The sequence below is a fragment of the Topomyia yanbarensis genome, chromosome 3 (assembly GCF_030247195.1).
Source record: "Topomyia yanbarensis strain Yona2022 chromosome 3, ASM3024719v1, whole genome shotgun sequence".
NCBI lineage: Eukaryota > Metazoa > Arthropoda > Insecta > Diptera > Culicidae > Topomyia > Topomyia yanbarensis.
Window position 1 is genome coordinate 307,912,835 of NC_080672.1, and position 16,978 is coordinate 307,929,812.

General features: G+C 39.7%; 1 protein-coding gene across 4 annotated transcripts in view; it reads left to right on the top strand.

Moving 5' to 3' along the window:
• The window catches only part of LOC131693894 (protein cycle), a 100,593-nt gene that overhangs the window by 55,150 nt on the left and 28,465 nt on the right, over window positions 1-16,978 (top strand). For 3 of the 4 annotated variants that reach the window (XM_058982149.1, XM_058982150.1, XM_058982152.1), the window contains exons 2-3: window positions 474-708; window positions 902-1,141. In XM_058982149.1, the coding sequence (XP_058838132.1) occupies window positions 474-708; window positions 902-1,141 (475 nt within the window). The remainder of the gene's footprint in view (window positions 1-473; window positions 709-901; window positions 1,142-16,978) is intronic. The other variant, XM_058982151.1, reaches the window with a different exon arrangement.

A 16,978-nucleotide genomic window follows, 5' to 3' on the forward strand; every position in this document is an offset into this window, starting at 1 on the left:
GCATAGGGTCTGGACAGGAAATTAAACCATTGGTGGGTGTTACTGGTGATTAATTAAATAACCGAATGTATGCGAAATGAATTCTTGCTTTGAAAACAACATTGTGCAGTTTAATTTAATATACGTTGGTAAAAAAGTAGTAGAATGTATCAACTAAACATCATGGATAAAAAATCCACTAGAATTGTGAAAACATAATGCTTAATTTTAGACATAAAAAAAGCAGAACAGAACCAGATGGCCGTAATTCACCTTACAATGTGTGCACATTTCCAATTCAATGTGGATTTGGACCGTTACGAAACAGTAGGACATTAAACCTACATAACCAACGATAACTACGTGGAATATCGCGGGTTAATCCATATCAGTTCCTCTAGATAATTTATTATTTATTTTTACAAATGATTACCTGGTGTCTTTCACTATCCGCTAAACTTGTGATTATTTTATTATTATGCCAGCAACAAAAGTGCCGGATGATCAACGTGAGTATCTGACGCTGGACGAGCTGAAGCCTCACCAGCTGACGGAACTTGGCGTGTCGGTTTCGACCTATCTGCCGGTGCCGGAGCATTCGCTTGGTCCGTCGGTAGTTAGCAGTGACATCACCGGCAATCCAGTCATCAGCACCGGTGGATTACTGCAAAACTATCACCATCACAACGTTTTCTACAATCTTAATCATTCACGATCAGCTAACACAAAGTAATAATCATGACCTGGCGCCAGTTATCAAATTTGTAATATTATTTGTGTAATCATTTGGTCCTTGTTATTCAATTGTGGTTTTTAGTTGTTAATGTTAATCCAGTGCCGAATCATCCGATCGATAGTTTTCAAGTGGTTCGGGTTCCTACTAATAGCTGTGTTGTGATTTGTTTCCCAAATTTCCTATCAGTGCACACACCGGTGGCAATGACCATTTGACGGCACCGCCAAGTGTATCGTCCAACTCGTCTGTGTTGGATTCAACGCAGAGAAGCATGTCCACAGCATCCAACCACAACAGCCGTCAGCCGAGTTTGCAAAGCGGTGGTGAAAATCATCATTCGAATGCTGATCATGGCCATCACCAGCAGCACCCAGATGATGCCAGTAATGGTGGATCCGTCGGGAGGAAGCGGAAGTTTTCCTACAAGTAAGTAGCCTGTTTTGTTTTTATTGTTGTTCATACTGGTTAACTTGTAGTTTTTAGCTGAATCCTTTGACCATCCTAACGCAAGTTAGTTGTGTATAGCACTGAGTCATTGAGTTCAGCCGTAAAGTACAGCGGGTATAATGAAGTCACATTCGTATTCCCGAGACAGATAAACAATTTATAATCGAATAATTTGAATTAGTTGTGGAATTTGCGTTTCGACTACGTCTCATCAGAATCAGACACTAACGTAGTAAACGGACTAAGCTAGCGCCGGATTGACGCAAGCTCCAAAAAACGGCGACACAATATGTGTTCCTGAGCAAACCGCTAGTTAAGCGTGATGTCCCGCAAGAAAATAAGCTTAAGGAAATATTAGGTGCACCACCATACAAGAGTTCCTCACCCTAGAGCATCGCCAATTCGAACGAAACTTTGCAGTTATGTTGGGTTTATGAATCTCCCTAATTTTTTCAGCAGATTGCAATATTTTGATAAAAGAGCATTCAAATGGTTTACAATATCGTCTTGATGTCAAAGGAAAGCTACATAAAATTGTATGGGCTTTTTGAAAAATCTATTGTTGTTGATGGACAAACGCGAATAATGTATAAAAGGGTCGTAATAAAGCGAAATAATTGCGTTGTTAAAACAAAATTTTAAATATCTCGAGAACTACTATATTTTAGATTTTTTTTGTTATAGGCCTTTTGATTTCAAGTGGCCTTTAGAATCATATTTGAAAAGAAAATTGTAATTGCAAATAGTATGAATTATATTTCCAAAGTTGTTGTAAGGAAAGTTTCTCCATGATCAAAATACATTGAAAAAGTTTCTTTTACATCATTAAAACGATAAACATTAGATTGTTAGTATTTTATGGTGGGGAAATGCGAATAACTTTTAAAAGGGCATAATTACACAAATTAATTGTTTGTTGAAAATTCCAAATATCTCGACAACTAACGCATTTTGGAAGATATTTTTGATTTGAAATGATACTTAAAATCATATTCGGTAATAAAATTATTGTTTTGTATGTAACTTTGTATGAAATTTAAAAACAAGTATGAAGTTATCGTTGAAAAACTTTTTTACCGATAAGTTGTCCATCAATCACATTTAAAATATTTCTTTCCTTATTGGGTTTTTGTTGAAAAAACATTAAAAATTTAAAAAAAGGATTTTTTGCAATATAATTTTTTAGCATAATTCTTTATTTTTGTGAACAATGCTGTAACAATTTTTCAGTGTATATATTTTTAGTGCAGAATTTTTCGTTCCCTGTAACTCGTTTTCAAATAGTTTTGCTGTATAAAATACGCTAATCGAACAATTTTTGTTCAAAAATTATTCATGTAGAAACTTTTACGCCCTTTTAAAAATTTGCTTTCGGGTAAAAAAAAAAATTTACTGTGGAATATGTTAAGTTTTCTATGCAGGTGAAACGTGTAAAGTTTCATCGGAATTTAAGGCTCAAGTTACCTCAAGGCTTGGTAGTGTGCTTAAGAAAAATTGTGTTCAGCTTTGCCACCAGATTATCCATTTAAACCTTTTCAAAATTCTAAAAGAAGAATATCAGTCGATTTATTAGATCATCACGATTCAATTCATGCAAAATACCTGCTGGAAAAACCATCGGCTTAGCTGAATGGTGCTTTTGAAAAGTGGCTGTGGTTTTTTCATTGCGCTGTTGTGTTGCGTACCCCAGCACGGTGTGGTAGTGTGGCAAAAAATCACAGCCACTTTTTCAAAAGCACCATTTAGCGAAACCGATAGTTTTTCCAGCAGCTATTTTGTATGATTTGAATCGTTGTGATCTAATAAATCGGCTGATATTCTTCTTTTAGAGTTTTGAAAAGGTTTAAATAGATAATCTGGTGGCAAACCTGAACACAATTTTTCCTACCCATACTACCCAGCGTTCAAATCTAACACATGCTCAAAAAAGGTAACTTGAGCCTTAAGATGGTCAGTCACGATTTTAAAGATTTTTGGACGGGTCTTCGTGAAATTCCTCTTGTGCGGAAAATTGTGCGCAAGCTTGTACGTATACTTATACGTAAACTGCCCCGCTAAGCTCAGCCGGAAATGATCCGGAATTCTGGCTGGTTGCAGTTCGTATTCCGGCTCCAGTGACACAACCGATTCTAGTTAGAATCGGTTGTCTCACTGGAGCCGGAATACGAACTGGAACTAGCCAGAATTCCAGTTCGTTTCTGGCTGAACTTTACTGGGTGGCCGAAAACTTATATGTTTGTGTTACGTGTTTTTTTTTTAAAGGGCCAATAAGCATACTGTCAAAATTCACTTTGAGAGGAAATTCTGGACAAACCATTAAGCGCCGATAATAAATCACAACAACAGACGAAAGAGAAATTTTTTCTCTTTCATAAAATGTTAACATCCATTCTCAGCGTGCCACGGTTTGTCCGGAATTTTCTCTCAAAGTGAATTTTGACAGCATGCTTATTGGCCGTTTACAAAAAACTCGCGAGATATTGACTTGTAGGGGACCTCGGGGCAAGTCCGACACCTTAAGCGCAATATTTTTTCTAAAATTCCACAAAGCTCCTAAAATTTTATATTCTGTGCATAATCCTTGTTTAGGTGGTTCTTAACAAAATATAATTTTTTCAGCGTTTCAAAAAATTGAATTCATTAAAAATTATTGGTTGCCAAAAAATGGAGAAAAATGACATTTTAAAAACGCTGCGGGTAAGACCGACACCCCAAAGGGGCAAGAGCGACCCCCTTTTAAACTTTCTTTATGTCCAATTTTTTCCATTAAAAATGTATTGTGTATGTGTGATAAAGTGTAATTATGTGTATATGAGTATGTGTGATGCAAACGCATGCTTTCTGTAGTTTCATCGCGTAGCAAGAGGAAGAACATTCGTATGCGTGGTGTTATGAATAAATAGTGTTTAACGCATGGTTTATATTATAGTACGGGTTTTCTCAAGTAATTCTTTCGAGCTTAATTGCCACTTGTATAGCCATTCTAAGTAGGAAGAGCTGTTCTGCAAACAGATTATATACGCTATTACTAGGACTCATTCACTTAAAAGTGACGCACGCTTCGTAGTAAGCTATCCGGTTCGTGTTGTGATTTTTCGGAATACTGTTGATCAATAATCCGGCGGTCAATGAAAATTTTTCATCAATATCATTTCAATATCTCATATTAGATTATACTTTTCGTTTCTGTTTGTAATATAACTATGAATCACGTTCAATTTAATTCCTAATTTTTTTGGTCGGCTTTTAGACAATACTGATAAATAAAGACAAAAAAAACATAGTTTTTGTGTATTTCAATTATTAACATGACGTAATTATAGTATAATTGAACACAACAAATATACCCAGTCGTTTGTATCGATTCAAAAACGAACCCAATCAACTAAACACCGTGTCGGTCTTACCCCACCCAAAACTGTCGGTCTTACCCCAACAGCGCACATTTTTGTTAAATGCTCAATTAACAGTATTGAAATACTCAAACTTATCTTCAATACACTCAAATAACGATATGGAGAGTAGAATAGTATGTGTGACACAAAAACTGGTCATTTTCAAAGCTTTTGTGCTATTGAAACCTTAAAATGTATCAACTAAAAATAACATCCAAGCGCGCATCAATTTTGCTTTCGCTTGTTTTGTTTATTTTGTTGACGTTTAATGAATCCATACGGCATCGATGTGTATCGAAATGCCTAAAATAATCGTACTAATAATATCTAGTCATTATTGTATGATTTAGAATTTGATAACTAGGAAAAGTCGTGGGGTGTCGGGCTTACCCAGGGTGTCGGGCTTACCCCCAGTTCCCCTACATAAACTTGTATGCACACTTATACGTAAAACTCAACGCAACTTTGTACTCAAATTTGAAGGATAGACCTACCAGACTCTCGAGGTCATCAAAGTGTCGAAAAAATTTAACAACTTCTTCAAACGTCAAATTATATTGCTCACCACCAAGAGAGTGAATGTTTTGACGTTTCTTTGAAAAATGAGTGAAGCCAACATAAGCTGGCTTCCTGGCTCGGATAGTTGCCAAAAATGACAGCGAACATTCACATTGCTACAAGCCAATGTTGTTAACACGACCTGAAACTTGTCGAATGCAAACAAACTTCATTTTGATGTGCTTGGCCGGTATGCAGGCGATAAAAACGTACGAATTTTATAGAGAAGAATCATTACAAGAAAAAGCGTGCTTTCTCATATATTGTTAATATTTATTTATTCTGAATCCCACTTTCAATCAGAGTTGTACAGTTCATGTGAACAGACCTTAAATATTTGGAACGTAGCTAGCGCTACTGGCATTTGGTGGTAGCTTCAGACAGCAAACAGTTTTCATGGGGCTGCTCACCACTTGCTTACTGCAAGAAGCGCGCATCCGTTTGACATGATAGATAAAAAAGATCAAACACACACACTATTGAGCGCCCGTCAATGCAATACATTTTTCACGATAATTTATCGTCGTTACTCGTTAACGATAATGTATCGTCATCGGAAACTCCGTTAACGATAATGTATCGTTGCATTAATCGTCATCGTCGATGATTATATCGTCGTATTCATCGTCATCGTCGATAATTCATCGGTTATCGCGAAACATTTTGCGCGACTTTCCGGTTTATTGGAGTTGAAGTTGATGCGGTTAACTTTTAATTGTTTAGAAATAAATACCTGTTGAGGGGCATGCTGTTGGCAGTTGAACATCAATAGTTTTGGAAATTTTCGATCCACAGGAGAGTCTAACGATGTGTCAAAATGGATTTTTTTTCATTTCTTCTGGACGGTGTTTTATATTGATGGGAAAGTTGTTTGCAGTTGAAAGTTAATAGTTTTTGACATTTTCAATTCGCAGGGAAGTCCATCGATGGGTTAAAATGGAATGTTTTCAACTTTTCGGGAAAGTGTTTTATGTTGCAGGGAAAATTGTTGGCAGTTGAAAATCAATAGTTTTGGAGACTTTCCATGAGCAGGGGAGTCCGACGATGTGTCAAAATGGAATTTTTTCAACTCTTCGGTAAATGGTTTTATATTGAAGGGAAAGTTGTTGGTAGTTGAAAATGAATTGTTTTGGACATTTTCAATCCGCAGTGTTTCCAAAGTGGCAAAAAGGGGATCCAAATTTCTTTGACCATGGAAAAATGAATTTTGAGCTGTCTTCAGTCAAATTTATTTACAAAATGTTTCCCACTTTGGAAAAAAATATCATAAATTACACTACACAGTTAAGGATAAGGAGAAAGTATGGAACATGTTGTTACATAGTGGATAGCGGGAATGGAAGAGGGGGCTGAAAACTTCCCAGCTAGAAAAGGACATCAAGCATTGGAAATATTCTCTGTTTTCAAATCCGAAATCTTCTAGTTTAAATTAAATTTATAATAAAATGTCTTCATCACCACTTGTGTCGCTTTCATCGTCTGTGTTGGCATCCGGCCCGACCAAAGTATATTTCGCATCCTTTGACAGCGGAGTATTGTTCTTCTGAGGAAATCCTCTGATTGATTGGGAGATCAGCTGTCTCCAGCAATCGGAGCACTAGATCTGTATTAATTTCTACCCTAGAGAACTAGCGAGTATGATCCTCTCTGTAATTTCGTATGTTTTTGTTTCTAGATTGCTGCGCTTCTGCTGACAGTTGTGCAATATAAATTAGAAAAGACGAAATGGCTTTGGTCTCTGAATAAGGATTTTGAGGACCGACACCGGCATCTGGTATACATATATCATACAAGTCATAGAAGTCCAAGACTCGTAGTTGTAACAAGGTACTATTAATTTCCTTTTTCCTATAGCAAAAAACTTGGTACGCTAAGTTTCAGCCCCCCACGCCCCTTTCTCTAGCCACTATGTAACAAGATGCTTCATACTTCCTTTGTTTTACCCTAAATATGTAGTGTAAATTATAAACGGCCTCATAATATAGTTTTAGTCGTTTTTGAACACAGTGAAGACGCGTTTTATAAGCCTCTTGGTGAATTATAGGCTGATAAATCGGAGACATTGACAAAACCGGGACATATTTTTTTTCTTTCTTTTCAACAAACCTCGGCGGTTAAAATATTCTCCTTCAGTCCCACGACATAGCCTCATAACCATTTCTGATCGTTAAAAAAATTCTCACAGGTTTTGCACAGCAAATTTTTTTAAAAAAATATTTTTCGCTACGCTTTATTTCATCCTAAGGAAAAAAATTGGGTAAACACCAAAATTCCTCACGAGGGCGAAACTTTTTTTGGTAAAACCAGTCTTTGCACTTGAAGGACACAAAACCTTACTTACAAGAAGGCGCTAATCTATTCCGACAAAAAGTTTGTGTCGGTTTCTGATGAGACGAAGTCGAAACGCACCCATGTAATAATTAATATTTTATTTTTGCATATTTTGCATCTCTAAGATAAGGAAAACATACACTAAAGAAAGAATTTGCTCGAATTCGACTTGCTAGAGTCCACCAAATGGATTTGCATATGAAGCTGACAAAATCGGAGGTAGACAAAATCGGTGGAAGAAAAAATCGGAGGCAGATAAAATTGGGTCTTCACTGTATATGTTTTAGCATGCAAAAGACAGCATGCGACAAATGGTTATCCATGGATTCGATAGTGTTTGGTTTACAGATTATCAGAATCAGTCTGCAGAAATTTGCGGTTTCCATACCAAAATATTGCTTTTTGGGCACTAAAACATTCGATAACTCCAAAGATGTAAGAGATAGAAATTAATTTGCATTATAAGAAATGTGTATTTTCTTATGCAGAATAAAATCTTGAAACATTTTGAAATTCTACAAAATCAACAGGACTTTTCCTTGACAAAAAAAAATTAAAATTAAACTATTAAAATCGACAGATAGACACATAGTTCCTTTAGCGAAGTTATTGCTTAAGATATTCTTCACAGCTTTGCTAAATAATGTTTTTTTTTTATTTTCATAAATGACTAAACAAAAATTTGCTTTGGGGGGATTAATTACCAAACTGATACTTTTTAAAATGCGAAAAAAATTATAAATGAATTTTTCTGAAGATACTATAGCGCAAAAATTGTATTTTCGTAGTCAAAACAATTTCTATCGCGTTTTTGCCACTTTAGAAACACTGTGCACTGGTGGATCCCCCTATGAATTGAAGATGTCCAAAACTATTGATTTTCAACTGCCAACAACTTTCCCTTTAATATAAAACACTTTCCCGAAAAGTTCAAAAAATTCCGTCTTGACATATCATCGGACCCCCCTGTGCATTGAAAATGACTAAAACCATTGATTTTTAACTGCCAACAACTCTTCCTTCAAAATAATACACTTTCTGAAAAGTTGAAAAAATGAATTTTGACACATCGTTGGACACCCTGTGCATTGAAAATTATTAATACTATTTATTTAAAACTGCCAACAACTCTCCCTTGAATATTAAACACTGTCCCGAAAAGTTGAAAAAAATTCCATTTTAACACATCGTTGGACCCCCAGCGCATTGAAAATTTCCAAAACTATTGATTCCCTTTCCCTTCAATATAATACACATTCCCGAAAAGTTGAAAAAAATCTATTTTGATGCATCGTTGGACCTCCATTGAAAATGTCCAACACTATTGATTTTCGACTGCTAACGACACGTCCTTCAATAGGTAATTATTTCTAAACAATTGAAAGTTAACCGCTTCAACTTCAACTCCAATGAACGGGAAAGTAACGCAAAATGTACCGCGATAACCCCCGACGATGACGATGAATTCGACGATACGTTATCGTTAACAGAGTTTCCGATGACGTTGACGGGTGGTTAACGTTATCGACAATGACGATGAATTATCGATTAACAACCCTGCGCTCGTGGTTGTTCTTGTCGTTATTGTTATTATGCTAGCTTTTATGCTTTATGCTGCTGTAGCTGGAACTCTACATTTGATTTTTTTTTTTCAATTTGTTTATTTGATAAGGCACGTATGCGTTAGCTTAAAGGTGCCATTTTTTCATTGTTTTACATTTTGAATTTCTTAAAACTAGGGGGATACACATTTCAATATTATTTTGTTTTATATAATAAAACTAAAAAAAACTACAGCTAACTTATACATATAAAAGAGGGTATAGTATAATATTCGTAAGATTTGGGGGACGGGTCATTTGTGTGTTCTTTGTATAGTAATTCACTTTATGATTTTTAGAAGGGAGATTGTAGAAAAAATAATTATTAACTAAGCGGAACATTTTACAAGCTTATTAACTAGAGATAACTAGAAAGAGTGGTTCAAGATTAAGGGGAATTAATTAGGACTATTTTAAAGTAGTGGTACTGCTGCGCATTTCTTAACGAGATTAAATATTGTTCAACTAAAACTAGAAGATAGGGGGGGGGGGGGCACATAAATTTTGGGAAGATATTCAAGGGGAGAAGGGGGTGAAGTCATACATCTGTGTATCAGAGACATGGGAGGGTGGGTGGACAAGGCTGAAGGGGGGGGGGGGTGAGATATAAACTTTCAGTTTCCGGCATCAGGAATTAACGGCCAGGATTACAGATTCGAATGGATTGTTCAACTAAAACTAGAAGATAGGGGGGGGGGGGCACATAAGTTTTGGGAAGATATTCAAGGGGAGAAGGGGGTGAAGACATACATCTGTGTATCAGAGACATGGGAGAGAGTGTGGACAAGACTGAACGGGGGGGGGGGGGATATAAACTTCAGTTTCCGGCATCAGGAATCAACGGCCAGGATTACAGATTCGAACGGATGTATCAAGTATTGGGACGCCGGGCGGTTTTCCTCGAGCCGGCAGGGGTTCCTCCAGACGATTTCGTAGTACGGCTCAGATACGGATCGGGAACACACCGCGCTGCGCGTGTGATGTTGTACTGTAGATCTCGTGTTGTTGGTTCATTCGACAGATGTTTTGTCTCGTCTTGGAGTCGTATCAAACCATCGTTGGGGTACGGTAGGCGGAAGAGGGCACTTCTGGGAATGATAAGAGAAAAGATAGGGGCATTTAAATTTGGATATTGATGGTTTTGAGGAACGTGTATATAAGGGACATGTAGAGAATATCGCGGCTTGCTAGTACATCTCGAACCGGGACATTGGGTGATCTTCCTCGGGCCCGAAGGGAATCGAATAGTTGAGATCTGGCAGAACAGTACTCGGCACATGCCCAGACAACATGTTCGATTTCGTGATAACCGTTGCCACAAGCGCAGATACCGCTATCCACGAGCCCAATACGCCGGAGATGTGCGTCCAGCGTGTAGTGATTGGACATGAGCCGAGACATCACGCGAATGAAATCCCGACCCACATCCATCCCTCTGAACCAAGGTTTCGTCGATACCTTAGGGATTATCGAATGTAGCCACCTTCCCAGTTCACCATTGCTCCTTGATGTTTGCCAACTTTCGAGGGTTCTCTGATGAGTAATACTGAAAAATTCGCTGAAGCTAATTGGTCTTTCATATATGTCACCTTGTAAAGCGCCCGCCTTAGCTAAAGAGTCCGCTTCTTCATTACCTGGAATGGAGCAATGCGAGGGAACCCAAACTAAGGTAATCTTGTACGATCTTACAGACAAAGCACGCAGGCGCTCCCAGATTTTCCCCAGAAAATATGGAATGTGCTTTCTAGGTTTCATTGAACGGAGAGCCTCGATTGAGCTGAGGCTATCCGAGACAATAAAGTAATGATCGGTGGGCAAAGTATCAATGATCCCAAGGGTATACTGAATAGCAGCAAGTTCTGCGACGTAAACTGAAGCAGGATCATTGAGTTTGAATGAGGCGGTGAGGTTTTGATTGAATATACCGAAGCCAGTGGAGCCGTCGAGGCTTGACCCGTCGGTGTAAAACATCTTGTTGCAGTCGACTTCTCGAAATTTACTATGAAAGATGCTTGGGATCACTTGCGGGCGTATGTGATCCGGGATTCCACGAATCTCGTCTTTCATGGATGTGTCAAAGAAAACAGTTGAATCAGAAGCATGAAAGAGATTGACACGGTTGGGATAGTATGAAGAAGAATTGATATTTTGTGCCATGTAATCGAAGTACAAGGACATAAATCGGGTTTGAGAATTGAGCTCGATAAGCCTTTCGAAATTTGCAATTACTAACGGGTTCAAGATATCGCATCGGATGAGCAATCGATAGGAGAGTTCCCAAAATCGATTTTTCAGCGGAAGGACGCCCGCCAGCACTTCTAAACTCATCGTATGTGTCGAGTGCATACAACCCAAAGCAATACGCAAACAACAATATTGGATTCGCTCTAGTTTGATGAAATGTATGTTCGCAGCGGAGCGGAAACAGAAACTCCCGTACTCCATCACCGACAATATTGTTGTTTGGTACAGCCTGATCAGGTCTCCTGGGTGGGCACCCCACCATGTTCCGGTTATTGTACGGAGAAAGTTGATCCTTTGCTGGCACTTCTGTTTCAGATACCTAATGTGACATCCCCAGGTTCCTTTAGAGTCGAACCAGACCCCGAGATATTTGAAAGTTGAAACCTGAGCAATAGTTTGACCCATTAATTGAAGCTGTAGTTGCGCTGGTTCACGCTTCCTTGAAAATACGACTAGCTCAGTTTTCTCCGTGGAGAACTCGATACCTAGCTGGAGGGCCCAAGCAGACAAATTGTCCAAGGTATCTTGCAATGGTCCTTGCAGATCGACGGCTTTGGGACCTGTAATAGAGACCACACCGTCATCTGCAAGCTGCCTTAGCGTGCAGGAATTGACAAGACATTCGTCAATGTCATTCACGTAAAAGTTATAGAGAAGGGGGCTTAGACATGAGCCCTGGGGAAGACCCATGTAGCTAATTCGTGATGTCGATAAATCACCATGCGAAAAATGCATATGTTTTTCAGACAGCAAGTTTAGCAAAAAGTTGTTTAGAGTCGGTGAAAGACCATGCTGGTGCAGCTTCTCAGAAAGAATTTTGATAGAAACTGAGTCAAAAGCCCCCTTTATATCTAGGAAAACTGATGCCATCTGCTCTTTGCTAGCATAAGCCATTTGAATTTCTGTTGAGAGCAACGCAAGACAATCGTTCGTCCCTTTGCCTTTGCGGAAACCAAATTGTGTATCTGACAGTAAGCCATTTGCTTCAACCCAATTATCGAGGCGAAACAAGATCATTTTCTCGAACAACTTTCGGATACAGGACAGCATCGCAATCGGTCGATACGAGTTGTGGTCGGAGGCTGGTTTTCCTGGTTTTTGAATGGCAATGACCTTCACTTGCCTCCAGTCATGAGGGACAATATTACCCTCAAGAAACTTATTAAATAAATTCAACAAGCGTCTCTTGGCAGAGTCTGGCAGATTCTTTAACAAGTTAAATTTGATTCTGTCTGGCCCTGGGGCTTTATTGTTACATGATAAGAGAGCAAGTGAGAACTCCACCATCGAAAAAGGTGTTTCGTTCGCGTTATTGTGAGGGGACGCGGCGCGGTAGATCTTCTGTGCCGGGGCGGAATCCGGACAAACCTTCTTGGCAAAATCGAATATCCAACGGTTTGAATATTCCACGCTCTCATTGGTACTGTTTCGGTTTCGTAAGCGCCGGGCCGTACTCCAAAGAGTGCTCATCGATGTTTCTCTCGTTAGTCCGTCGACGAACCGGCGCCAGTAGCTACGTTTTTTGGCTTTTATCAAACTCTTCATGCGCGTTTCCGCCATCGCGTACTGTCGGTAGCTAGCTGGCAGCCCGTCGTCCCGGAAGGTCTTATACGCAGCGGCCTTCTCCGCGTACACGTCTGAGCACTCTTTGTCCCACCATGGATTGGGAGGACGCCCGCGTGAATTCGCGTCTGGTACGCGTTTAGTCTGAGCTTGAATCGCGGTATCGAGAATCAAGCCAGCCAGGAACCCGTACTCTTCCTCCGGAGGAAGCTCTTGTGTCGATTCTACTTTTTCGGATATCGCGGACGCGTAGCTCTTCCAATCAATATTTCGTGTGAGGTCATACGAAACATTGATTGTATTCGGTGGCCCTGAACCGTTAGCAATATTAATTACGATTGGCAGATGGTCGCTGCCGTGGGGATCAGAGACTACCTTCCACATGCAATCTAACCGCAACGATGTCGAGCAGAGGGACAGATCTAAGGCGCTCGGTCGCGCTGGAGGGACAGGAATCCGTGTCATTTCACCCGTATTCAAAATAGTCATATTGAAGTTGTCGCAAAGCTCATGGAGTAGGGTAGATCGATTATCGTCATGAAGGCAACCCCATGCCGTGCCGTGGGAGTTAAAGTCACCTAAAACTAGCCTCGGTGCGGGGAGGAGTTCCGCAATATCGCAAAGCCGTCGGTGGCTAACTGAGGCTCTAGGGGGATGTAGGTGGAAGCAATGCAAAGTTCTTTGCCTTTAATTCTGGTTTGGCAAGCGACAATTTCAATGCCTGGTGTCGAGGGGAGGTCGATCCGATTGAAAGAATAGCACTTTTTGATCCCCAAAAGTACTCCTCCGTAAGAGTCTTCTCGATCCAAGCGAATAATATTAAAATCGTGGAAGTGTAGGGTTATTTCTGAAGTGAGCCATGTCTCGCATAGGGCAAATGCATCGCATTTCAAATTATTTAGTAAGATTTTAAACGAATCGATTTTCGGGATAATGCTTCTGCAATTCCACTGTAGAACAGTGATTAAATCCTTGACCTCGTTCGATGAATTAGCCATCGAAGGATACAATCGCTGAAAGGATGGGCCATTTCGCAGTGATCTGCATCAAGAATGTTTTTACTGCGGGGAGAAAGCTTATCAAGATACTTTTAAGGGGGTCAGAAATGTTTAACGCTGTAAGACTACGGTCCACAATGTCAGAGAAATTTATTAAGCCAGCACTGTTTTCTTTCTCTGGCTGAGATATGGGAACACTTGGGGTTTTTGATGTTCCTGGAAGTGCTGGGAACTCCTTTTCTGAGCTCAGGTTACTGAGACCGGGAGCGACTTGCTTCGGTTTTGCACCAGTACTTCCTTGAGTAGTTATTTTAGGGGGACCATGAAGAGACACCTTCTGGCCTTTACGACGAAGCTTGGAAGAGGAAATGTTCTTCCTTTTTCTACTACTTCTAGGCACAGCAGAAGATGTTCCCTCCTGGGGTTCATCACAGTCGCCTTCGTCAGTAGACAAGTTGGTAAAGATGTTCGTAGAGACAGGTGGCGTAGCTATCTTAAGCATTTCTGCAAAAGATCGCTTAGAGCGTCCCTGAAGGGAACGCTTAAGATTTTCCTCGCGCTGTTTGTACGCGGGACATGAAGGGAGATCATGTGGGTTTCCCCCACAGTAGAGGCACTTTTCGACATCTCTACCACAGGAATCATCCGCATGATTCCCACCGCATTTCCCACAGCGGGCTTTATTGCTACAATGGGAGGCTGTGTGTCCCAATTGTTTGCAATTAGTACAGTTCATGACCCGCGGCACAAAGAGGCGAACAGGTAGACGAACCTTGTCAAAAAGGAGGTAATTAGGCAGGGCAGAGCCGGCGAAGGTCACCCGATAAGAGTCTGAGTTGACGTATGTTTTCTTCCCGTCAGCTGCGACTGATGCTGAATGCAAACGTTTGCATTCCAGTATCTTCACTGGCTTAAGCATGGGGTCTTTGAAACAGCCAGTCCCATATTTTAGCAGGTCCTCGCAATTCAGACTCGAATCGGAAACGACCCCACTGACTTCAACCCTGCTAGCTGGAATATACACCCTGTACTCCCTCGTAAAGGGCTCGTATCCAGCAATATCGTTTGCCTGAGTTGAACTGTTAACCACCACCCGAAGCTTATCAGGCCGAATTTTCGATATTTCTGTCACGGCCGAATACCGATCCGTCAGAACTCGAGAAATCTGCAACAGATTCAAACACTTTTTTTCTTTGGTCCGAAAGAAGATCACAAATGGCCCGGTGGCCGAGCTCGGATATACCTTGAGCCGGGGAGCCGATTTTATTTCGACGTCCATCTCACCTTGAGATGAACCGCCGTCAGGGGAAGTCATTTTTGCACGGGCCTATTGCCCAGTGCACGTTATTAAGACAACCAAGAAGGGGAAGCGAAAACTAATACTTAGCTTGTGTATATAACGGTATCCAGACGGCTTACTAGAAGAACACTGTTTCACTTCACTGACCGGCTAACGGTACTCAGAAACAGAAACACACAAGAAGGGAAAAAATACTGAAACCTCAACTAGACGCAGAGTGTGTAAATAACCTTGAACGCGGATTAACACTATTTGTCGCTATAGAGTGTACGGACCGATGACAAAAGACTTCTATCTCGACTGAGTGCTCGATAACGAATGACATTTGATTTTTATAACCGTTCGTCTAGAAATTAAGACTCTAAGCGAGTATGAGGAAAATGAAATTTTCTATTTTTTAGAAGATAGTTTGCGGCATTCAAAATGCATCGCATTGAGGATGATTATGACAGATTACACACTGATTCCATCCTGTTTGTCTATGGAATACTAAATGAGAGTATATTGAGACATTGTTAAGAGTTAATACCAATCCATTTGAAACTAAATAGTTAGAAACAGAGCTTAGAAATATTGAAATTCCCGAGGGAGTTTGAAATGAGCAAAATTCAATTCATGCGCGCGCGACGCTGAATGGAATGTTTCAGTTGTTTGCCTCGTCCTTCATTCAGTCGGTGCAGCGCATTCATTCAGTTATGTTCGGTTCAAATTCAACTTAAATTGCAAGCTGAATTTGGTTTGAAACTTTTGCGTGAAACTTTAGTCAGCTTGGAAGCGAATAAATGAGGAAGGCGTTGTAACTGAATGCTGGTTTCAGTAAATACATGTAGAAATAGCAACTGATTTTGACATTTGGCACCACTCATGAGAAAGAATGGCATCGTGCGAAAGTATCCTTCTCTTAAATTTTAATTAAAAAAAAACATGGTGCACGACTTGTGGGCAATGGTCCACACTACAGTGCGGAGCGATCAAATTGTGCAAATCGTTTCATGTTTAGAAGAAAATGTTTTCCAAGCAACACGAACAACCCATAACACATCCTGGCCATTTTTACCAGAATTCAATTTTGAAAAAAAAAAAAAATGGTCTAGGCCATCTCTTTCGTTCAATTGATGTTGGATGCTACGCTAGGCAGTTTCACAAATGTTTTGCAGTTGAATAAAACACAAGATTCGTTGTTTGGCTTCGTCCGAACAAGGCATCCCATTGCGTATCTTGTAAATTTGCGCTAAAAAAACTTCCTTACCAGATGTGAATGTGGAGGTGATTCGTTTCCGAATTTTTGATTCTCTGTACATAGGAACATAAAACTTATGATATATTTTTCTTCCTAACCCAATGTGGTAGAGCTATAGGATTACAGTAATGTTTCGATTATGTCACTATGCGTTTATATTAATACTCGTTTATATCACCCTCGATTATATCACGGTTTTGTCTCGATTATATCACGTTTTTTGAAAAACAGACAAGGCACACTACGTTTTGATCCAATTAAGCCACATGTTGTGTCCTGGCACTTTTAGGATTTTTTTACAATTGATTTACTTATTTACATGTAGGGTGATGAGCCTATTATTGGGTTTCGGACTATTTCGTTAAGGGTTTATATATGATGAGGTCGGTCAAAAAGTCGAGCTTTTTTATTTTTTATCTTAAAGTATAGATTCTTAAGAAAGTATCTGAAATTTTTATAGAAGTCTAAGCAGTAGAAGCAAAGCTATAGCGCTGTTCATCATTGATTACCTTTTCTTTTGAAAGGACATCAACAATTGGAGATGGGACTATTTCTATGGATGTTGAAACAACGGAAACTTAATCGT